Here is a 24,562-nt window from a genome sequence, read left to right as displayed (position 1 = left end):
CTAATTTTCATCATTCAGAAAACATTGATTTAATAAAATGTACATAGCTGGTGAGACAATGTAATAATTTTGTTGGTGACAATATAATGTAAACAACCCAAGAATACCTAAAAATTACAGTGTTGCCCAGACACAAACAAATGACAAATCCACAAAGATAAAAACATACAGTGCCATCCTTGGTGGTACTGATGGGTAAAAATCAAATCTTGTGCTTCTCGTCTGGTGTTTACTTGTTTAGCTCCAAGGTAGTAAGACCATTGCGAGCAGATAAGAAGTGTGTTTCCTTCCAGCTCTGGGTGAGAGGCTCTGGAGATGTGCAGCATCATTGGATGTTGTGATGTGCTTGAAAGGCAAGCCCAAGGGGCCTCGTTTCCTCTGGCAGTCAGCCTGTGGCATTTACATTGTTTACCGTGTCTGTACATCTTCATTTACATGCCCAAAGAGGGCTAGCGTGATATTGCACGTTTCTGGAGGTGATGTGTGGCAGCTTTTGTCGAAGCGAGGCAACCAAGAAGGAAAAAAAAAAAAAACATTGACTCACCCACCAGTAGTCTGTGGAGCATGACTGTGCACATGGAAAGGTGTACTGTATTTATATATATGATTAATTATGATTGCACCATCCTCATTCAATTCCACTCATCGCTTTCATGCTGAGAAATGCAACCACACCATCTTTGCTTCGTCTAGGTTTTTTTTTCCTAGTCTCTGAGGATTCCAAATGGAATTCTACATATCCCCCTCTGTTTAGCTTTGCGGGATATTGGTTGTCACTTTTTATAGAAACCATATTACCCCTGAGTACATTCCAGGCGGTCTAATGTAAATAGATTTAACATCCTGCTTTCCTTTCAATCCGTTCTGTAGTTACATTGAAAAAAAAAAAAAAAAAAAAAAAGGCTCCAAATTAGAGGACGGCTGCTGGATTTCCGAACGACATCTGTTCTAATTGCTGCTCAGAAAAATATCTTTGGAAATAAATGCACGCATTGGTTATCACATCAGATCGCAGTTGGTCCTTGCCACAATAGGAACGTTTTATGAGGAAAACATACATCTGTCACCCACCCACACTATACAATGTACTCTATAGATGACACAAGGTGGTGGCAAAGCACTACTTTTCTCTTAGGAGGGTGGCCTTTCCCCTCAACAAAGATGCCACAAAATGGAGCCAAAGCGATACTTGTGTATCAGATAGGGCTTTGTCAAAACGAGTTTTTAATTGAATATTCTTAGAGAAATGTGTGAATAGGTGACTCTGCAAGAAGGAACAAATCAACAATTGGAACATTGAACAATTTATTTTAGTTTGTTGCTTATTTTTTTAGTTCATCCAGCTTCCATCTAACACTAGTCTGGTATTATGTTGAAAAGTTGTGGAAAACCCATTCAATTTTGGGGAAGATCTTTACCTCTTTTCATTTCTTTGAGAGCAACTGAACAAAACGTGCTTGGTTAGCCAATTTTCTTGCACTCAGCCATTTCTCACTTTGCCTCCTTTGTGATCCACTTTCCTTTGCTGATTTTTTTTTTTTATTATTTTTTTTTTTGTGCAGCTCGGTTGTCATGAATAGCCAGATCTGATTTAGCCAGTCGTGAAAATGAGCCGTTGCGGAAAAGAGCCACAGTCGTCAGAAGTTGCTCCCAGCCACCAATAATTTTCCACAACATTTACCTTAGAACCATTAAAGCAATTAACGGTATTGTTTTTGCCTGCCCACTTTATTGTACCCTTAAATTGAATTGAACTCTCAGCACAAAAGGAACTATTTTTATACCTGATTGAAACACAAGCATGCAACTGTTTGGTTTGACTCAAATACACAGTGCCATGTATTGTATTCATCGCTTTGTCTATTTTTTTTTGTATCTGTGTTGTTACATTACAGCCTCTAATTGAAAAATGTTTCAATTAATCAGAATAATTTTTTTTTAACGTGTAATACATTTGTTTCAAACAAATTCCTTGTGCATATGTATTCACCCCTTTTGTTATGAAGCCCCCCGAAAAGCCCCCCGAAAAGCTGTGATGGTACCCGCTACCTTCAAAAGTCACATATTGTGTACATAATGTGAAATGATGTCACAAGGGTGTGAACACTTTTGCAAAGCACTAGATGTTTGAGCTGCTTCTATAAAACTTGCCATGCTTTGGACTGCATTGTTCATTCCTTTTCTGTCAGATGAAAGCACATGACTTCGGAATTGTCCATAAATACTATCATGCTGGAGCTGCTTCCAACATAGTGGTAACCCTTATCAAAGACAATTACAAATGGCAGCTTATCCTGAGAAGAAAAAAAAAAATCTTTTGCGAGAACCTGCCATGGTCTGCTATATATAGCTTCATTGATCTATCAGTGGTTCCAGTCCTGTGTGTGTTTCTGGCAGATATGAATGCCTTATTTTAGTCTGAGGCTGACTGGCTCTCTTATCTGTGCACTCAGACCATTTGATCAAGTACTTGGCTTATGTTAAGAGTCACACCCAAGGATGCTGCCAATTATTTGCGCTCTCTGGAAAAAATATCACTTTGGGCCCCAAAACTGCATCGCCGCAAATTAAAAATATACTATTTTCTCATGGGTCCTTGGAATCTGCATCACTTTTCTCCCCTTTTTGTTAGGCACTGGAATTGGATCCCAAAAACGCAGATACAAATAAGATTTTAACTCTTTATTTGCATAACGTCGAGTGGCTTGGAGCTAATTTGACAAGACCAGAAACAACGAGAATGTATCAAGAATCAAGAGACGCTAAGCTAACTTGGGCACAGTGGAGGTGCAAAGAGGAACAGAAGAATAATCTGACGAAAACACACTTCTCGGATTGGCTGTGGCCAGACATGTGGGTAACAGGACTGACATTGATTTCTCTGATTGGCTTCTGACCAGATAAAGAGATTAAAGATTCCTGACATCACATAGCTTTTAACTTCACATAGCTTCTTACCAGTTGAAACTAGATGCTAGTTACATGCTGATTGCATCAGTTCAAAACAGACACTTGACCACACATCATGACTCGAACATAACCCTTGCTACAAACAAAACACAGAAAAAACACAATCATGACACCTTTACGACACCGATCAGTGGAGTTAGAAACTGTTAAAAGTTGAAGTTGTGAAGTGCATATATGGATGGTGTCAGAAGCTGACTTTGTTTTATTTGATCACAGCATTTGTTCTATAGTCAGGTGTCCCTCGCAGCTCTCAAATTTATTACAATATATTTAACGCTAACCTTTGGCAAACAGCTTAGGGGAACCACTGTGGACTAGTGGTTAAGAATACCACTTGTGACCAAAGGACTTGTAAGTTCGGAAAATGTACCCGCAGTTCCTCTATTGCTTCTCAGCTGACACTGCAACAGTTCCACATTCATTTTTTTTCTCAGTTTAATATTAAGACAAATGCGTCACTGTGCATGTCTTTGTCCCAGTTGTATTATGTGTTGGTGGCCCAGATATATTATGCAGATCTGAAGTAACCTTCCTCATTAAAGCCTTAAAGCCCTATTCATTACCTTGGGCACAAAGACTAATGATACAATTAATCAGCTATGAATGGAGCTTGGTAATGACGGTAGGAGGCTGACATTTCCTTACTGTAACAACCTCCAACCTGCATGTTCGAGACAGATTGGACAGACAAACACCGTTTACTCTGCTACATGTCAATTATTTGCAGTTGATGTGAAGATAGGAATGTCATTAGTGTCTTGGTCGATCCCACGACACTCCGGGCGTATTCATTGAAGAAAGATTTCTGATGGAGAGATAAGGATTATTGCTGCAAAGATGGAAAAGCACAATGGCCTGTTCATTTTAGCATGACATAGCACTTTGTCTATATTCCATATCTGATGATTTTTTTTTTTCAGTCAGTGTTGCTTCTTTAGATTTTCGGTCAAATGGTCAAGTGTCTGCTTTTGTGACAAGAGATCAGCATTACTGTTACTTTTAAGTGTAATTGAAAACCAAGTGCCTAATTGTGTTACTCTCTTCTTTTTAAAGGGAGTTCAACAAAAAAAAATGGCATTCTGTTGCATTTGTAAAATATTAATTCAGCAGCAAAATCCACCCCATCTCAGGGGCGGCCATTTTACCACTTGCTGTCGAGTGAAAATGACATCTCAGTTGCTCAGGGCTCAGCTAGCAACCAATCACAGCTCAGCAAAATGGCTACCCTTGAGAATGTTAAAAACAGGTGGATTTTGCTGTATAATTAATATTTCACAAACACAATATTAATCAGAATGTTGTTTAGACCATTGGGGTCACATAGAACATATTGTAAATAACATTTTTGGGGGCGTTTTTCCCATTCGTGCCCATACGTACATAAAATAAATAAATCCTACCTTCTACTAAATATATTACATTATGTACTTTTAATACTGCCAGAGAGTAATTTAGATTAACTTGTCATGGGTGATTTTTTCAGTGGTGACGAAGCATGCTGCAACATTATTTATATATGTGACCTATAGCTGCATCAGATTTTTTTTTAGTTTGTATACAGTTTGTACATACTTGTGTTTCGGCGCACGCACATTTTTTTTTTTTTAATTTATTTATTTATTTATTTATTTTATTATATTTTTGTGGTGGTGGTTCTTTTGTTTTTGTTTTTTTTGGGGGGGGGCACTATTCGCAGGCCAGCACTATTTCCATCTCCCGCAAATAGTAATGTAGGGATGTAACAATAACCGCAATATTGTAATATCGCATCATTAAAATTGCCACAATGTCGTCATCATGTTAGGATATTTAAAGCAAATACATCTCCATCAAAAAACATTACTTTTCACCTGCTACAGCCAAGCACAGCATTATGAACTACATAGACTATAATACTTTACGCTGCTGAGCCAATAGTAACATATGCTGTGCATTGTTTACAAAGTAATTCAAAATGGCGGAGGGTGGCGAGTGGTGACCATATTGTCATAGTGGCATGGATATTGTATAGCAGAAAACACTGGTTGATAGATATAATATTAAGAGCTTTTTTTTTTTTTATTAATATTGACAACACCACCACAATATCGTGATAATTATCATATTGTGAGGTTCATATTGTGATAATATATTGTGACATTTGGATATTGTTACATACCTAGCGAATAGTGGAGGTCTACTGTAGCTGTACTGATAAAGAGTGTTAGTCACTGTGTGCGCACGTGTGAATTACTATTTGTTACTTTGAAAGAAAATAGCTGCACATCTTTGACACAAATCCAAGTGGAGGTTTGAATTGTAAACAAACCATTGAAAGCTAAATTAGTGTTTTTGTCCCGCTGGAGTGACAGCTAAATAAGCCAGCAGTCGTTTGCATTTCAAAACATTCAGTTTCTCTATAACCCAAGGTCCACTTGCCATGTTACTTTGCTGTATTTGTGTTTAGCCCCCCATCAGTTCCCCTGACCTGCACGTAAATAGAATTGTCCTGCGCGCTGACATTCGGTTCCATATGGTTCCGTCTTGCCTACTCACCAAGCAAATGGGAAGCAGATCTCGCAGTGTTGTGCCACAGATTGCCTTTCCCTCCTGATGAAATTAAATATCACTAATACCCACTCGTGTCTCTGCGACAGTGCTGTGGAAAGAGATGGAAAAGTGTTTGAAAGCATCATCTGGCATGTCTTGACTTGAGAGAGCTCTTAGCCTTCAGAATCAGCTTCTGTCTCAAATGCAAATAGGGGTTTATGTCGACCAAAAAAGCTAAACGTTATAAATGACCACTATTTCCTGACTATAAGAGTTGTGTAAATGTCATGTGCAATTTATTGTTGTGTTCTAGTAAGTAGTTTGAATCTGCACGTGTAGTTTCCCCCTGTATTGTGCTTTGTAAGTGTAGTAGAACTGTTTGATTTCTGTTTTCCTGTGACACCAGACGTCTTTTTTTGTTACGTTGTTGTTATTTTGTTTTTTCTTCTGTTTTTGTTTCCTTTCTTTCTTTCGTTTCACCGTCATTTCCATTTCACCTCCTTTTCTGCTCTCCTCCAAATTGCCCTCTTTTTCTGGGCAATATTTCTCCCGTTTCCACCCCCCATGCTGTCTCTGTTTCTCCCTGTATCCCCGCACCCGTTTCCCTCAACCCTCCCACCTCCTCTTCCCGACCCCAAGACGTAGCCCTGCCCCCTCTCCCTCCCCCCTCACTGACTCCTAACACTACTGACCATGTAACGCCAGGCTCTGGGGGTGTAGCTGGTCCAGCAGGACCCACTCCCTCCGCCCCCCGCGACGTCGTGGCATCGTTGGTTTCCACCCGCTTCATCAAGCTTACCTGGCGCCCGCCGGCTGAACCACATGGAGACGAGCTAACCTACTCGGTTTTCTACAGCCAGGAAGGCACAAGCAGGTAATACAGCCGATGTTGTCATTGTGCCAGGGGGGTGCTTCTCTGTGAGCGACCACTGTGAGTGCATTCCTGGGCTTCAGGGCATTCCAAAAAGATCTCATTAAAGTAGTTCAAGCACTTTTTACAGCAGTATGTGTTTATTAATTAAAGCTAATTATTTCCTCTAAAGGGTTTTCATTGAAATGAGCAAACACTAGCACAGGGAACCTCATTTCCGCCCAAAAATGCAGACTTCTTATGCATATTAGTTACAGAAAATTAAAAGGGAAATTTTACTAGCTAAGAGTAGCTTTAGTTCGCTCTCTAAAACAAAGCGATACTAGCTCTTTGAAACTCAGCAGTTTTTTTTAATATGCTTGTGATGTGTATCTGACATTCTTGATTAAATCCTGAGTTTTATGCGCAATAAAAACTTTAGATCCCAACTGGAGCCTATCCCAGCTGGCTTTGGGCAGAGGCGGGGTTACACCATGAACTGGTTGCCAGCCAATCGCGGTGTTATCAAATTAATTCTTTTTATTGTTGAAAATGGCTCAGTGGGTCAAGTATCTCTTTAATTTGCCCGATCTATCTATTATGTCATAGATTGGCTCTGTGAAATAAGACATTATATATTAGATTTAATGCTTATCAGTGTGTTCTGAAGACCCCCCCCCCCCCCCCCCCCATACACTTCCAGTCTCAGTCCCTATCCCCTGTGAATGTGGTGGTGGACTGTAGAGTAAATATAAAAGTTTTTTAAATACGTAGCTATATTGTTCCATCTTCTGATCAAATCAGTGGTTATTGTTTTTTTGTTTGTTTTTTTCGAACTTTTTGATTGGTGATTGACTGAAAAATTCTGATAATGTAAAGCCTACGACTATTAAGTTAATCCAAAGTGAATAGATGAAGTTTAATTAATTGTGAGTTTGTTAAACTTAATATATTCACTTTGGATTAACCTAATGCAATTGTGGGTTACCAATTGAAGCAATTTTATTAAGTTGGTCAACAATTCAATTTATGTTAATTTGGTTCAACAATTCTCAATTCTCTTTTTAGAGTGTATAAGGAAACGTTGATTGCTGAGACTTACTTGGATGTATGATTAAACAAAATCGGGATTGCAAAAAGAAACCATCGCATGTACAAATAGTGTTAGGCTGACACCGATGTGTGTTTATTTGTGTCCACATCAGGGAGCGAGTTGTAAATACAAGCCGACCAGGGGAGTTGCAGGTCACCATCCAGAATCTGATGCCAGACACCAAATATCGCTTTCGGGTTGTGGCCCACAACATCAACGGCCAAGGAGAAAGCTCCGCCGGCCTAAAGGTGGCCACCCAGGCTGAAGGTGAGGCAAACACGAACCCACCTACATGTGCACACATACCACACGGCCAGGAGCGCGGTTCATCTGTGTGCTCAGTAAACAGGATGCGTCAACAAAAAGACAAACTCCAGCTAGTTTGTTGGAAGCCTGCTCGTCCTTGCTCGCGGAGGAAAACAGGATGCACTCAAAAGAAGCACACAAATGTGCAAATAAACTCTCACCCATGCAAATATTCACTTGCCATACATAAACACTGGCTTCAAACAGGCTCCCACCACCGAACACACTTAAACACAGCGCAGTCTTTTCAAGCTCGGCCACCCAACAACACACCAGAGAATTGGCAAATTCTCTCCGCTTGTTTACCCCCAAGCATTTCTTAAGTCTTTTTGTGTGTGCGCGTCATGTGCTTTAAAGCAAGCTTACCTACATAAGTAAGTAAGATTTTGTGTTCAGAAGGACGACAAAAAAAAACAAAAAAAACTCCGCTTTCAAGTTCCTCATTAAAATATTTTGACTGGAGGAGACTTATGCATCATAGAGGAAAGACGGGACTTAGTGGTGCTCATCTTTGTTTGTGTGTGAAGGTGTCGGTCCGTCACCTTCACCACCAGTGCACCCGCTCTTATCTCCATGTGCTGTGAATGGAATTTCCATACGCACAGCCTCTTCTCATGTCCCTTAGCTCCTGGCAACATTTCACTCACTCACTTTCTCATTCAGCCACTGTCTTTTTCCCCATGTCCTTGTTTAGAGGGCAGGCAGATGAATCAACACACTTTTAGTACCAGTGGGTGCCGAGCTGTCCAATAGGGGATAACCAACAAGACGGGGTGGATAGTGTCCAGGTTTGCCAGGTTTACCTGTCCACTATATTTCTCTCTTATGAGCTCTTACGTTCAAATTGGAGCTTAAACGTTTGATCTGCTCGCCTGAAGCATCCTCTAGCTCTTCAGAGACGGGCTTAACAGGATGCGGGCACTTTCAGACTATATGCACGCTGATAAATGGCAGCCTGTCTTTCCTGTCGGGAAAATCTGCAGCAAAGCTTATGAGGGGAAGTATGGAGACGTGTGTTGGCATGCAAAGCTTACAAGCCTGGTTGTAGTTCCTATTCAAAGTACTTCGAAGCACAAATGGCACCCTACCAAACCTGTTGCCAGAACTCAGTCTGAAATGCATATTTTTGATTGTCTGATAGCAACTGGCCACCATTACCATAAACAACATTTTGCAGTATGTATTCATATATATTGACATCCCAGCTGTATCAAATGTGGCGAAGTGAAGTGATCTGTGAAGGTTTGTTCAACTGATTTACACTCAAAACTGAAGACTGAATCATTACATTTCATTGCATTATGCTGTTTTAACACCATTTTATGACTATAATTTGCAGATTTTGCGGCTACTGGCCACACCCAATATGGCGAACGTATTGCCATATCACACTGATAGGGCCACCTGCGATTAACAATCTTAATATTGACACAAATATGTTTTATGCAGCCCCACTAGTCTAAATATAGTATTCTGGTTAATATTGTGTTGGTGGAATATGAGTTAAGCTGCAAAATTCAGCCGTTTTTATCCATCTCAGGGGGCGGCCATTTTGCCATTTGCTGATGAGTGAAAATTACATGGTAGTTGCTCAGGTAACAACAATCACAGCTCAGCTTCAGAAAACAGATGCGCTGTGATTGGTCGTTGCCTGAGCCCTGAGTAACTGTGATGTCATCTGCAGTCGACAGCAAGTGGCAAAATGGCTGCTCCCTGAGATGGATAAAAACAGCTGGATTTTGCTTCATAACTCATATTCCACAAATGTAATATTAATCATAATGTCATGTTTGTACTGGTGAGGTCACATATAACAACACCAGTGATTGACAATGCAACATGTCCCTCCGTGCTTGCAGTACTGGAGTGCAACTTTACACCTACAGTGTACTTGTTTGTTCGCCTCTCTAATCATTTACAAATATGTACATATTTTACAGACATGTCATGCCATTACGCAAAATCACATAAAACAATTCAGATTCACTTTGAAAAATGTGCAGGGCATATTCGTCACGTAGGCTTGCACATCTTAACATTATTTTTAGTAAGGCCGCGTAGCTGTTTTGATTGGCCATCGATCAAACTAAATCACAAACTTGTGTATTAATATTTGAATTACCTTAGAACTCAACACTAATAATCCAAAAATAGCTACTATGATCAAACTAAATAAAACTTGGCACCTCCAGATAAGACAATGTTTACAATGTTGCCTCCGTTGTCACTGTTATGTTGTTGTTTCAAAATTAGACCAACAGTACATGGGTTCATGACATATAGTAACGCGTATGAGTTGAATACCTTGTGTTTGATGAGTCGATCACGTGCCCTGCCTGCCACCCTAAGTCAGCTGGGATGAACTCCATCTATCCTATGACACCGTACAGGATTAATGCTATAGAAAATGGATGGATGGTGCTTATGCTAATTTGCCCTGCAGTGAAAGTTGAAATAGAGTACTTTGATAACTGCAGTAGTTCGTTTTTGGAATACAAACATTTGGTCCATTAGGAATCTCAAGCAGGTTCATTCCACTCTTGAAAGTGGGCAATTATTTTTATTATTTTTAGTAGTCAGCTGACAACATCTCATGCATAAGAAATTCAACTATGCAAAATGTGGTTTCAACTGTCATTTGGTTCTCAGTTCAAGTTCCCGGCCCGGCCCCAAACCTGCAGGCGACGTCGAATACCCCGACCTCCGTCACTCTGAGTTGGGACAAACCCCTTACGGGCAATGGAGAGGTCCTCACCTACAAGTTGTACTACACAGACAAAAGCATTGGAAATGAACAGGTTAGTTACAAAGTCAGCTTTGCTGACGTCATATGAAGACAAAATACTGGCGGCCTCTGTTTACAACACCAGCTGAGTTTTTATGGTGGCGACGTAACCTAATTTGTATGTCGGAATGTGCTCTAATTTATTACTTTACTAACCTATACTAGTTGTCATAATTATGAAAACAAAATCACTCTTTAGCCATGAATACAAAACAAGCAAATGTCATTGAAAACAGGACAACAAAATATGCAAATTGATCCATATTTCAGGAAATGTTCAGAACTCATCTTATAAATAATGCTATAACGTATATGCTAATGGTACTGATTGATTATTAACTCTAATAATAACTTTGAAGCCCAGTGTTAGTGTTGTCCTGTCAAAAGCCCAGTACAGTGAATTCATCCATCTTTTTTTTTTTTTAAACCTACAGGTTTCACAGGAGTACAATTCCGAGGGTTACATATTTAGTCAGCCACAGCAGCTGCCACATGCAAGCCAGCGAGCCATTAAAAAGCCTTTAATATGATAATGAATGAAACTTCATCCAGTGCATTGAGTAATGATGCCTCAGCTCCCTGGAGGAGAGAGCTTGAGATGAGCTGGTAAAAACGAGGAAGCAGAAATGACCTTTTATACTCTATCTGCAAAAGTAAATAGAGTACATACTGTACTCTAAAATGCATTTTCAAGTATAAAGTTGCTATTGACAATAATCACAATCAAATGAAGAAGTTATAATTAGTCTTCTATGGAAGCGTTGTTATGTTTAACTAAGAAGTGAATGCAAATGGGTTGGAAGTAATTTAGGACACGCTGATTGGCCTAGTTAGTGAAGCGAAACTTGAGAGGAAGCATTTATGCTGCAGTTTTAAAGTCTGAATTTAGATTAGATAGATAAGATAATGTGTTATTTCTGCCACTTTTGGGAAACCTGAATGTTTCATCCGTGACAGTATGACGGTTAGAATTAGATAAAAAGTTGTCTCGGCCTAACTAAAAAGTGAACAAGAAAGAAACTGACATTGTGTGAAAGACTACCGCACATGCTTGCGTTTATCTTGTAGGATGTTGACGTGGATGGCCCGTCGTACACCATGACCGGGCTGAAGAAGAACACGCTGTACAGTTTCCGTGTGGTGGCCAACAATAAGCATGGTCCAGGTGTCTCCACTGATGACATTTTGGTCCGCACGCTGTCTGACGGTCAGTAGACACAAATTTGTTAAATATTTAACAAAACAGGTAATGTTAGAGGCAGCTCTCAATATGATGTCATGCTTTTCTACACCACTGCAATGTACAACCACAATAATAAGATACTTTTGAATTCCTACTTGACTGACACAGTCAATCAAAAAGTAAGAAATATTCTCTTCGTCAACTCAGCCATTGTATTGATTTTGTGAGTGAGTGTCACTTTTCTTTCATGCTTTATATAGTTGTCTTCTTCCTCACAGTGCCAAGTGCTCCTCCTCAAAATTTCACTCTGGAAGTGCAAAACTCAAAGGTAAGCCACAGTGTGAAAGGTTTTCATGTTTTTTTCCCCCTCTCTAAGCGGGAGCTGCTCATTTTGTGAAAAATAGATCCCCTGCCAACACTCAGCACACCAGTGCTGTGTATGCATGTGTGATTAGATGCATGACAGTAGACCTGCTACCCCAGCTGGTTAAGAGGGTGTGTGAACCCTTATCGATCGTCTCATCAGCAGCAGGCTTAGCTGTCAGAAGTTTTTTTTTTCCCTCTTTATCACGCTCCATCAGTACACTTGCAGCTGAAGACATGCTGCTAAATAGATGTGCAAGTGCACGTTGCACAAAAGCAAGAGAGGAAAATTCAAAAGTAGTGCAATGAAATGCTATTGGAATCCATAGTGAGGATACATTTATGGTGTCGCTCACCGTTTAACCATAACATAGAAAGCGTACCATAAAGCAGGGCTAGATGGCCACATGCCCGGTGGGTCGGCCTCCTTTGGGGCCGATGCAGTGCTTTTTAACCCTATAAATCCAAATGTATCATACTAAATACAATACAGTTTGATCCCTCAATTTAATTTGTATAACATTTTTCCCACATTAAAACCCTGATGTATATGATCTGGCACGTGCATTGCACGGATAATCCATTAGAGGGCAGTATTACCCAGCTGATGGCTTTTCAGACCTTGCAAGATCGCCCCAATTGAGAAAGGAGAGATACCCATGCTTATTAATAGTGGGAAATGTTCTTTCTGATTTTTGGAAATTCTAATATGTTTGATGTGTCTGTTTATTATATTTTTGCCATTTACAAATGTTCGGATTTAAATCATTGTGCCCGGATCTGTCAAATGACACAAATCAAGTCATATGTGGAAGATGTTTAATTTTTAAAAAAATATTATTTTTAAAGGACCAATAAATATTTACAAAGAATCAGAATTTCCTCTCATATATTTCATGGTTCAGGCTTTATAGGGGTTAATTATTTTCTTACATTTTACCCCAAAGGACTAGCCCACAATTTAGAGGGACCATTCTTTTTATCCATTTTGAATATAAATAGCAAACTGAAACATCATCAATAAACATCAGTGGCAGAACTACATGTTAGTCAAGAGTCTTGCTGGCGTGCCCAAGTCAAAATGCCAGGGACGATTTTTAGTATTATTATTTATTTTTTTTGTGCCAGTCCAGCTGTGCCATAAAGCGTAACAACATTTACCTCAAATATCAGCCAATAAATTTGAATACATTCTTCATCTTTTGCTTTAGCCGAATTTTCCGTCTTTTCCCTCATTGAATCCCCGGCTATATTTAAACAGCTCCCAAGTCTTTGTGTGTCAGGCCTTTTAACTCTAATTGTTAAATCGGATTTATTACAGTTGAGCACACTGTAGCTCTTGTGTGACACTGCCGATTCGATAGGCTGCTGAGGTGGCCGCAGGCTTCCCAACAGGCTCCTGATGAAAACACGAGCGCTGCCTTAGACGGCCTCTCTTTTTATCCATTACTGTACATCTTCAAACAGAGAGCTGCAGGCCTATTTATTGTACACTTCAACCAAGTTGTTTCTTCCTAATGATATGTGAGACCTATCGTGTAAATGGAGAGCCTGGAAGATAGAAAAGGTGCATGCGCTGACTGCAAATGTTGGAGGATGGAAACCTTTGCTGGTCAGTGCCGCTCGCTGACAGACCGAGTGAGAGAGAGCTGTCAAAGCAATGCGGGAAAAAGAGGCTGTTCAATAATCCTATCACACACGAGCAGCTTGAGAGGGAACTGGCCACCCTTGTTGAGGGAGAGTCAGTTGGGATTTGAGCGCTACAAAACAACGGGTGCCGCTACAAATGGTAAAAGGAGTCATTTGGTAGAAAGGACGACAATTGTCACTTTTTGTTTTGTTTTGGTCTCTAGGCAGAAGCAATTCACTGTGAAACAAGTAACTGGTTGCCTTCTATTTCCACACATTAAATCCCTCTTTCCTGTTCTTTTTTTTTTTTTTTTTTTTTTCATACAGTTTAATTCTGAACACGAGCAGTCATAAAGTATACAAGGCACTGATGTCTCATCTAATTTGCTAACAATATTACAGGAGAAATTTCTATCGTATGTTTCATATTCTCTCTTCATTCACATCTCCTCCTCACTTTGTTCCCTGTGACTTTCTTAAGAGTCAATTGAACTTTGCTTCAAGTGAGAAGAACAGATAAATGCACGCGGCATGAGTAGTGGCCGTTCATGTAAAAGGAGAAATATACGTCACACAATTCCAATTGTGTCTTTTCCCCCAACGGGGCCGGGCTGGAGAGTGTGTGACCTGTTGGTGCATTCAGTCTTTTGTGCATGACAGTAGGAGAGAATTAATGAACTCCTCGCTCCTGCCGAGCCACCCCCCACCTGTATCTTTAAACACACACAGCATTCCGGATGTATGAATCCCAGCGTGAACTGTGGGCCTGGAAGCGAAATTCACGCATTGGGGTCTCATGTCTTTGTTTTTGTGAGGTATTCACACCACTGTCAAGTAATATAATTGAGCACACCTTTTATGCTTCTTTTCCATAACATGTGACCATCCTGATTGGCCTGCCTCCCAAATAGGAATGTTTGTGAAGCACGGATGACATTACAACCGATTTTTTTTTCTACTACAAACGATAATTCCAATGTAGTTGTGACATCGGCATCCTGTTCAGTGTTTAAACTACAAAGACAGGATATCTAATGTTCAAATTGATAGACTTGATTGTTTTTACAAATATTCATTCATTTTGAATTTGATGCCTAACCCATTCCAAAAAAGCTGGGGACAGGGGCATTCAAACCACATGCTTAACGCACATTGACTTTATATATATGGAATCGCACAGCCAGAAACGTTCACCTACAATTCGCCAATACATAATTGTTGAAGCTTTGCGGGTGTTTTTTTGTTGGGGTTTTTTTTCTTCTCCTCAATGTTTGCTTATGTCCAGCTTCAATTTCTCAACAGTTCAGGGTTTCTGATTTTTTATTTTATTTTATTTTATTTTTCCCCCCCAATAGGAGACAGGCCTGGACTGCTGGCAAATCAGTTTCATATTCACACTCAATTGAGATCTTTTTTTTTTTTTTTTTTTCATTTTATTTTATTTATTTATTTTTTTTTATTGTCCACAACCAGCTTTTAGTTTGTCATGTCTGTATTAGGGCTGGGTATCAATTCTAATTTCCTCAGTATATTCGATTTCAATTCACAAGAGTTCAGTTTGATTATATTTTCATTTTTTTCCGATTTGATTCAATTTACTTCTATCTGATATTGATTAATTATAAAACATCAATTCTTCTTAAATATCAAGGACATGATAAAAACACAAATGTTAAATTCCAAATTAAATATTCCAGCGGCAGTATCTGATTAAATGATTTAGTTTATTAATGAAAGTAATGTGTTATAATCACTGAAGTGTTCCACAAACATTGACATCAGCAAGGATGAGATGAAAATATTTTCATAATTCAAATTCAATTAATTGTAACTATAAATTGAAAACATTCAGGATTGTCTTAAAATGCTATGTCAGGTTTTTCGTAAATATAAGAAGATACTTTTAAATTCACGTGAGCAGTAAATATCATGAAAACAGTAAGATTAAAAAAAACATTTGGCCTTTAAAATTCTTTTTTGTTGTGAATTTATGGGAAAAGGAGATATTAAAATAATTGATTCATGGTTTTCTGAATCGATATCAGGCTTGAAAAGGAAAATCGATTTGATATGTATTATTTGATTATTTTTATTTTTTTAAGCCCAGCCCTAGTCTGTTCTGTATTATTGTAAATTTTAAGGATACTCATATAGACATGACTTGACCATTACACTCCACAGCCTTCACTATGCTAAAGTCATTTTCATGGTCTTATTGGTTGCATTGACTCTCCTTTGCCCTCCACAGAGCATCATGCTGCGGTGGCAGCCGCCGCCCTCCAATTCCCAGAATGGAGAAATCACAGGATACAAGATCCGATACCGTAAAGGATCACGGAGAAGTGAGACAGCGGAGACCACCGGGGGGACGCAGCTTTCCAAGCTCATTGATGGTAACAAACACTGACTGACTCTTTCTGATAGGGCCATTTTAGTAATAAACTCACTTTTAGATCTTTAATTTGCTATATAACGTAAATTCTCAAAATGTCACCATCAAAGAACATTCAGTAATTGTACAGATAACCTTAAAATGACATTTTACATTAACATCCATAGAAATGTTAAATTGTAATTACTGAATTTGAGTCACATCCATAGTGTGCTATCTTAGAGATGTTCAGATTACAAGACTACAAGTAGGACAAATGCATACAATCATTTGCTGAACATCTCAAGGACCCTAAATGAGCTTCAAGTCTCCAACCTTTTGAATTTATTAGCGCATGAATATGATCTGAACTTGCCTCAGTGGCTTTGCATGATACTGTTCCATCCCCCGGGGCTATCACCAAAATCAATCGGTGATGAATATTAGATGTTGGGCTCAGCTACTTTCAAGTGGTGTGACCTCCCACTGTGCTTGCATCAAAGAGAATATGCACTTAAAAGTTGATTCTATCCTTTTTCAAACATTCTGGAGGCATGAAACAGAAGGATGTTTGTTGGTTCAATTGCATTTAGAGGGAGATGTAGCCTCGGAGGCACACGGTTTGGCAGCGTTTAGAAGCTTACCCCAAGGGTGGCGCAGAATAGTGCAGCAACTACAAGATGAGCATGTTGAAACCAAATTGGACAATTTTACAATGTTTTTTTTTTTTTTTTCTGCAAATGAATTTAGCAGCAGATCATTTGTCAGTAGACGCTCATGAATACCAATGCTGGCACCCAGTAGTGAAACTGGATCGAGACTTTTCCAAATCCTTTTTAGTTTTTTTCTCCGTTTCCATCAAGCTTTTTCTTTTATGAGACATCTTTCTCAAGTGCTGCATATTTGTATCTACAAAACAGTCTAAGCCCATGTGGAGACGTCAATTGTCATTGCCTTGATGTTTTAGAGAAGGGAATACTACCACTGTGAGGCGGGCTTACAAATTTCCTCTTCAGATCCTGCAGGGAGATTTTGTTAAGAAATATTTGCACTAAAATGCAAGTCACACAGTTTTCCCCTTGATGTAGGTCTTGAGCGTGGGACCGAGTATTCCTTCCGGGTGTCTGCCATAACAGTGAACGGCACGGGCCCAGCCACAGACTGGACTGCAGCAGAGACATTTGAGAGTGATTTGGATGGTAATATTGACTGTTTTATTTCTTTCATACAGTCTTTCCTACGGAGCCCCTCTGGTCTCAAGGTCTGATTTTTTTTTTTTTTTTTTTTTGCTAATCTGTACCCACAGTTTAGCAATCTGTACCCACAGTTTAGCAATCTGTACCCACAGTATACAAAACCGTACCCACGGTTTAGCTCTTCTGTGGCGTTATGTAATACGCATGCGCACGCAGTATTAGCAGCGAACGGCTGCTTCTTTTCATCTTATACTGTAAACTTATGTATTCAGGTGATGTGTAATGTTGCGCTTGTGCCACTGTGAGACGCTCAAACACTTTTCTTCTTTCTTTCTTTTACTTCCGTGTTAAGCCTGAAGGCTGTTGAAATGCAGACGTGTTTTGTTGTGCTCCGCAATTAATACGCCATACTTGGATGACATCTTTCCGTCATCCATTCATCCAAATGCATCGTTAAGATGCCAAAACTAGTCTACAGTTTAAGATAAAAAATTAAAAAAAAGCAGCCGTTCGCTGCTAATACGGCTGTCAAGCAACCACTTGAACGTTGTGTGCACATGCATATTACATAACACCACAGAAGTGCTAAACCGTGGGTACGGTTTACTAAACTGTGGTTACAGATTAGTAAACTGTGGGTACAGATTAGTAAACCGTGGGTACTGTTTACTAAACTGTGGGTACAGATTAGTAAACCGTGGGTACGGTTTAATAAACCGTGGGTACTGTTTACTAAACTGTGGGTACAGATTAATAAACCGTGGGTACGGTTTAATAAACCGTGGGTACGGTTTACTAAACCATGGGTACGGATTACTAAACTGTGGGTACAGATTAGTAAACCGTGGGTACGGTTTAACAAACCGTGGGTACTGTTTACTAAACCGTGGGTACAGATTAGTAAACCGTGGGTACGGTTTAATAAACCGTGGGTACGGTTTAATAAACCGTGGGTACGGTTTACTAAACCATGGGTACAGATTAGTAAACTGTGGGTACAGATTAGTAAACCGTGGGTACGGTTTAATAAACCGTGGGTACAGATTAGTAAACTGTGGGTACAGATTAGTAAACTGTGGGTACAGATTAGTAAACCGTGGGTACGGTTTAATAAACCGTGGGTACGGTTTACTAAACTGTGGGTACATATTAGTAAACCGTGGGTACGGTTTACTAAACTGTGGGTGCAGATTAGTAAAATGTGGGTACAGATTGTTAAACTGTGGGTACATTTTACTAAACCGTGGATACAGATTACTAAACTGTGGGTACAGATTGTTAAACTGTGGGTACAGTTTACTAAACTGTGGGTACAGTTTACTAAACTGTGGGTACAGATTACTAAACTGTGGGTACAGATTAGCAAAAAATTTAAAAAAAGATTCCGACCCTGACACCAGAGGCGCTGCGTACTTTCCCAATATTTGCCCTCATTAAAAGTTTTATTCGGATTGGAATTTCCCTTGCCAGAATCCCGGGTCCCAGACCAGCCCAGTTCGCTTCACGTGCGTCCCCTGGTCAACAGCATCGTGGTGAGCTGGACTCCACCAGAGAACCAGGACATTGTTGTACGTGGCTACAGCATTGGCTACGGCATTGGCAGCCCTCACGCTCAGACCATCAAAGTAGATTACAAGCAGCGCTACTACACTATTGAAAACCTCGGTAAGAACGATTCTTTTATGAAGAGTTAGATATTGCAATATTTACTGTAGTTGTGTGCTGTTTTTCAAAAAGTACTGATTTGTTGACTCGTTATCTGTCACTTAATTTCACAGACACTAATAAAGACCTTTGGGGAGGTTGTGCTTTTCAAGTCACCAATTCTGCTGCTCTTTTTAAAAAGATGCAAATTGGTTACAGTTTCTCACACAAGATGATTAAACTGCACCGCTGATTTTATTCATAGTGTCAATTTAGAGGATTAATGAGCTCTGAGCTCCTTACGCAAGTTGCTTGTCACACCAACCAGGGACAAAAAATTAAAGATGTATTGGTCGTTTTGGTACTTATTGTAAAGTTATTAAAATGTTCTGCTAGAGTAGACCGTGTATTTTTTTTGTTGTTGTTTTTTTTTTTTTTTTCTGCCCTTCGAGGACTGAAAATGTGATCAATTCTGACATTATTTTAGATTGTAATATCAATGTTTGAAGTAGTTCAAATTAGGCGTGTCCAAACTAAAGCCCGGGGGCCATTTTTGGCCCACCACCCACATTTGATAATCTGTAGAGCTTTTCTAGATATGCAAAGATACAAATAAATTATTTACGACACTGTGGTTAATGAATAATTCAATTTCAGAGTTTCACTTTATGCTCTGTGTCAAAGTCTAATTTATGAACATTAATCATCCACAAGTACCGTAACTTTTAAAAATTTCTCCAGTTTGCTCTTGTTTTGGTTGTGAATGTGGAGATGGGATTTGGTCGCTGTTCAGTGCACGGGTGGGTTTAGTCCAGTGGGATACGAGGGCTTTGACCACCCCAAAATCGTGAAAACGGTCAACGATTTGCCTCACCGCCTTTAACAGAAAGCTGTTATGCAACAGCTTTTGAAAATAACTAGAAAATCTAAGCAATACACAGTGTAATGGCTTGCTTGATTGATTTTAGTGTGTTTAATAAATTAAGTAAAGCAAATTTACAAGCAGCCCTTTCATCATTCCATTTCTCCTCAAATGACAAAGTTTGGATACCCCTGGTTTAAATAGTGCAATTGTCATGCGGAAAAAGTCTTTGTTTATAAAGGTATACTTGAGATCTGGCAAATTGCCCACGCATGCATATTGGAAGCCTTCATTACAGTCGCAGCAAGATGAATTATTTTATTCTGATGCTCTCTCTAGCTAATATCGCCATTATGAGTTGAGTGTCTCTCGAGTTTCAGCTTGATTAGATGGCTGCATCAATTTCTATTGCTGCACTCCATCTTTGCATCTCTCTTGTTCAGACCCCAGCTCCCACTATGTGATTACGCTCAAGGCCTTCAACAACGTGGGCGAGGGGATTCCTGTATATGAGAGTGCCATCACAAGACCACAGTCAGGTAGGACGTGCACATCCAACTCCCAAATACCTGCAAGACTGATCGACACGTTTATATTCACAGCTTCGTTCTTAATGTAACATTCTTCTTTTTTTTCTGGCAAAAGCTCGACATTATGGATATACTTATGAAATATTTGAACTTAAAGGTGCCTTGTGGATTTTACAATGTTAATGCTAAAGATTTTTCTACTCCACAGTTTCTTGGAGGGGCGGGGGGGACACTTTTGGAGGGTGACGTCATGCTCGGCCCCACGGACATGTAGTGTTGTGTTAGCAAGCGAACGACACAATTGGGAGGGGAGCTGAAAAAAAACTAAACTCTTATTTAACTACTATTCAAGCACACATACTCACACTCTCACCATGAAAAAGCTTGACACAAAGGCTGCAGTTAATACTTTCGGCCAGAGGTGGCAGACGCGAGTAAAAAAAATTTGGACAGACTCCGCAATGCATCTTTAAAACCTCCAACCCCCAACCCCCCACCACCCCAAAAAAAACATTCATATTTTCGATGCAGCCCCACTAGTCTCAACATAATATTCGGATTAATATTGTATTTGTAAAATATGAGTAAAGAAGCAAAATGCAGCTGTTTTAATCAATTTTATGGTGCAGCCATTTTGCCATTTGCTGCTGACTTAAAATGACATCACAGATACTCAAGTAACGACCAGTCACGGTTCAGCTTGTGAAACGTCACATGACCAAAGTTAGAAAACAGGTGAGCTGTGATTGGTCGTTACCTGAGCCCTGACCAACTGTGCGAAGTGGCAAAATGGCCGCCAATTGAGATGGAGAAAAACAGGTAGATTTTGCTGCTTAATTCATATTCCACAAATGCAATATTAAACATAATGTCATGTATAGAAAAGTGTAAAGAAAATCCCTGGCTTGACTTTCCCTTGAAAATTTGGTACACTTTCACAACTTTCATTATATGACACCACTGTGAACTTTAAGTGCAACAATAAACACATTGTCAAACAAAGCAAAACATACAACAGAATGATGACTCCATCACTTGAATTGGATCTCATTTGATTGTAAAGGCACCTAATGTTGTGGCTAGTGAACATACTGTAACTGTAAATCATAATAAGACGGAATCTGTCAAGACTCCAAATGTTTGCATTTGTCAGGGTGCATAAGTAGAACTTTAAATAGAATTTACAAATGAGCTAAAGACATTTAAAAACAAAGCAAAGAAAGAAAACGTTAGCTTTGGGAAAAAAAAAAGTGTCTGAACTGTTTATGTGGAGGTCTGGCCAGAACTAGCACAGCCGCAATTGTTGTATAGCCATGTTTGCTGTCCCTTTGTATTTATGAGCTGCGCTGCCCTCAGCCATGACAACAGACAAGCTAGTTATGATCTACATCTCAATTAAAGACCAAAACACAAGTCCCAATCTAGCGTTCGGCACAAATGAAACACTTCTAGTGTGGTTCTATGAAAGCAGACTTCACACACACTTTGTGTCAGCGTATGACGATAAGTTGCACGGGATCCCCGGGGCGTCCCACAGGGGGGTCTGCGCCCACCCCCCTTTCAAAACTAGACTCGCGGCTCCCCGCTCAGCCTTGATGGCGCCACTCTGTCTCCTCCGTAGCACTGTTGCAATACTGAGAGGGCGGGATGCTGGATGACATGAATCACGTCAGCAGGCTTTGAGGGGAGGATGGGGGGGTGCACAGCCCAAGCGCACACACGCACGAGCCTCTCTGTGAGTTTCAGTGCTCCTCCTCACATCCTTGTACAGCGCTGCACACACCCGGACCCCCTGTTGTGGCTTTGGCAACCCTTCGTCAGATCCAAACGTTTCCTCTCAAAGCAGAACCAAAAACCTTCCACCATCGTCTGCTGCTGCCTCCTCGGGGGCGCCGTCTTTTCCTGCCAGTTTGTTCAAGTCGGGATTAAAAAGACAAGCTGACCTACATAGTACTTTGGAAACATATGAAACTGTGAAAACTTGCTGAACTTGGTTTGAGAGAGCGTGGGGTTTAGCGTGCATTATAACCCAACGACTTGAGCGAAAAGCAAGGAATGTTAGTGAGAAGAGACCGTCTTCGTTTTAGTGGTCCATTTACAAATAATAAGAAGTCAGTTTTCTCTGAGTTGGGTAAAAAAAAATAAAAAATGCAGCTTCTGCATTTTACTCAAAAGCCACAGTATGCACCGTAACCGCATGAATGCTTGGGTCTTCATCATGGAACAGAGAATGGAGTCATGCGGGGCGAGGACCAACAAGTAGTTGAAGAGAGTCATCGCGGATGACTGACCAGAGCTTTTTCTTTTATCACTTAATGGAGTGAAGATCCTGAAGAAGTCAAGCACATGGGCAACCGTGGGGGGGGGTCTCTTTAAGTGGAGAAATGTCACATATTTGTGGCCATTCAAATGCCATTCAGTATTTTTCTATATTGTTTACCATGTTGCTAAAGAAACATTTGAATGAAAGTATGAAAAATAACACTGGGAAACAATTTGAAAAACGAAGCAAAACAATGTGTTGAGTTAGATTTTTATACTGATTAAAACTAAAATTTGCATGTTGACTTGGGATAGACCAATTATTGGTTGGGCCAATTATCGGTGCCGATATTCAGCATTTTGATGAATATCGGCATCAGCCTTTTTGAAGAATCATACCTGATGATGATAATATATCAATTTAAAAATGTCTCAACTTCAGGCATGAATTTATTTAACATTTCAGTTAACGTTGTAAAAGATGCTCGTGACCCTGAGAACTCTCTGCACATTCTTTTTTTGTTTGAAATATAACTCGGATAAGACAAATTTTACTATTGAAAGACATCTTGAAATTTTGGAAAAGTTTTACTGTAGAAAACAATAGGAAGCTATTTACCTGTTTACGTTTTTATTTGACTTTTGAAGACATGCGACTGGCCCTTGGGAGATCCCTTAACTTTTTGTTAGAATTTTAAAACAAAGATGTCTGTTGACTAAGATTTTTTTTTTAACTCCAATATTTTACGAATCCTTGAGTTGCTCAATAAACATGCTTAAAAATTCAACAAATTTAAGAGCTGGAGTTTGTAATTTTTTTTTGTAAATTTTGATTTTCCTTTTTAGTGAAAAGGAATCTCTGCTCCAAATATTGGTTATTGGTGTCCTTGACTACCAATAATCGGTATCAACCCTGAAATAACCATATCGGTCGCTCTCTAATGTTGACTTCAAAACTGTATTCAGTTTTTTTTTCTAGCACGTGAAGTTTTTTTCTCCACAGCTTACCGTCCAGATAAGCAAAATTCTACCGATTAGCTGTAATAAGCCTGTAGTAATAAGAGCTGATTGTGATTAGACTCAACTATAGCTATGCAGTCAAAATTGAGACGGTGTGGTGAGAGGTGTTTGCAGCTCCCATTAGGTCAGTGCTATCAACATTTGCTAACAGAAAGTACGCATAGTGCGAGCTTTTTTTTTTCTTATGCTTGTAACCATGGGTATACTGTTGTAAGTTCTATTTCATTTTATGCTTTTTTTTATTTTATTTTATTTTTTTTAAAGCTTGTGCTGTAACTCTTCAATCTTAGGGGTATATTCACTAAAGGTTTGCGTAGCCTTTGCACGGCGCTAAACGGTAAAAATGGAGCATTCCGGGAGTTCCTAATTCACTAAACACGCACAGATGGGGAAATCCGTCACTAAGTGCGCTGCCAACCAGATTGTGCGCCGGTGTTATTTGCGTGTATGTAAATTAGGTAATTTGCATACATTTGATGCAAAATATGCCCACCCCAATGCAAATGATATACAGCGTCTAATTCACTAAGGCTACCGCTAATAGCCACACGGAGTTTGGAGTATGGAAAGCATGTATTAACCTGCCACAACCTTGATCCCCGTGCTTGGTGCCCGACTGCCCGTCACGCGAGACACGAGAGAGAGAGAGAGAGGGAGAGCGGGAGAGCGTTTTTTCTATGTTGGTTTAGGACACACAAAGTCGGCAATGGCGGGGAGGCATTCCACATTTTTACGTGCCAGATGCATACTGTACGCCCATGCCAATCTCTGAAAATATATTTTTACAAAACGACCGCACCAATAATTAGTACTTTATGAATGAATAACGCCGTTGTCGTCCGCGCTGCTCTGTACAACTTAATGGCGCTATAAACGCTTACTCTCGGTCCAACCTCGCTTTCCGATAATGTCATCTTTCTCGCAACTGTTACTATAACAACCATGTTCTTGGTGCAAATCCATTGCCAT

General features: G+C 39.8%; 1 protein-coding gene across 10 annotated transcripts in view; it reads left to right on the top strand.

Annotated features, from left to right (window-relative positions):
• neo1a (neogenin 1a) overlaps positions 1-24,562 on the top strand; it is a 181,244-nt gene that overhangs the window by 129,124 nt on the left and 27,558 nt on the right. For 6 of the 10 annotated variants that reach the window (XM_077518927.1, XM_077518926.1, XM_077518933.1 and 3 more), the window contains exons 8-16: positions 6,139-6,373; positions 7,555-7,709; positions 10,398-10,546; positions 11,602-11,740; positions 11,995-12,044; positions 15,957-16,101; positions 17,168-17,278; positions 18,746-18,940; positions 20,225-20,320. In XM_077518927.1, coding sequence (XP_077375053.1) covers positions 6,139-6,373; positions 7,555-7,709; positions 10,398-10,546; positions 11,602-11,740; positions 11,995-12,044; positions 15,957-16,101; positions 17,168-17,278; positions 18,746-18,940; positions 20,225-20,320 — 1,275 coding nt within the window. The remainder of the gene's footprint in view (positions 1-6,138; positions 6,374-7,554; positions 7,710-10,397; positions 10,547-11,601; positions 11,741-11,994; positions 12,045-15,956; positions 16,102-17,167; positions 17,279-18,745; positions 18,941-20,224; positions 20,321-24,562) is intronic. The other 4 variants (XM_077518935.1, XM_077518931.1, XM_077518934.1 and 1 more) reach the window with 1 other exon arrangement.

The sequence above is a fragment of the Festucalex cinctus genome, chromosome 4 (assembly GCF_051991245.1).
Source record: "Festucalex cinctus isolate MCC-2025b chromosome 4, RoL_Fcin_1.0, whole genome shotgun sequence".
Lineage (NCBI taxonomy): Eukaryota > Metazoa > Chordata > Actinopteri > Syngnathiformes > Syngnathidae > Festucalex > Festucalex cinctus.
Note: the sequence above shows the minus strand (reverse complement) of the source record. Positions and strands in the feature narration are given on the sequence as shown.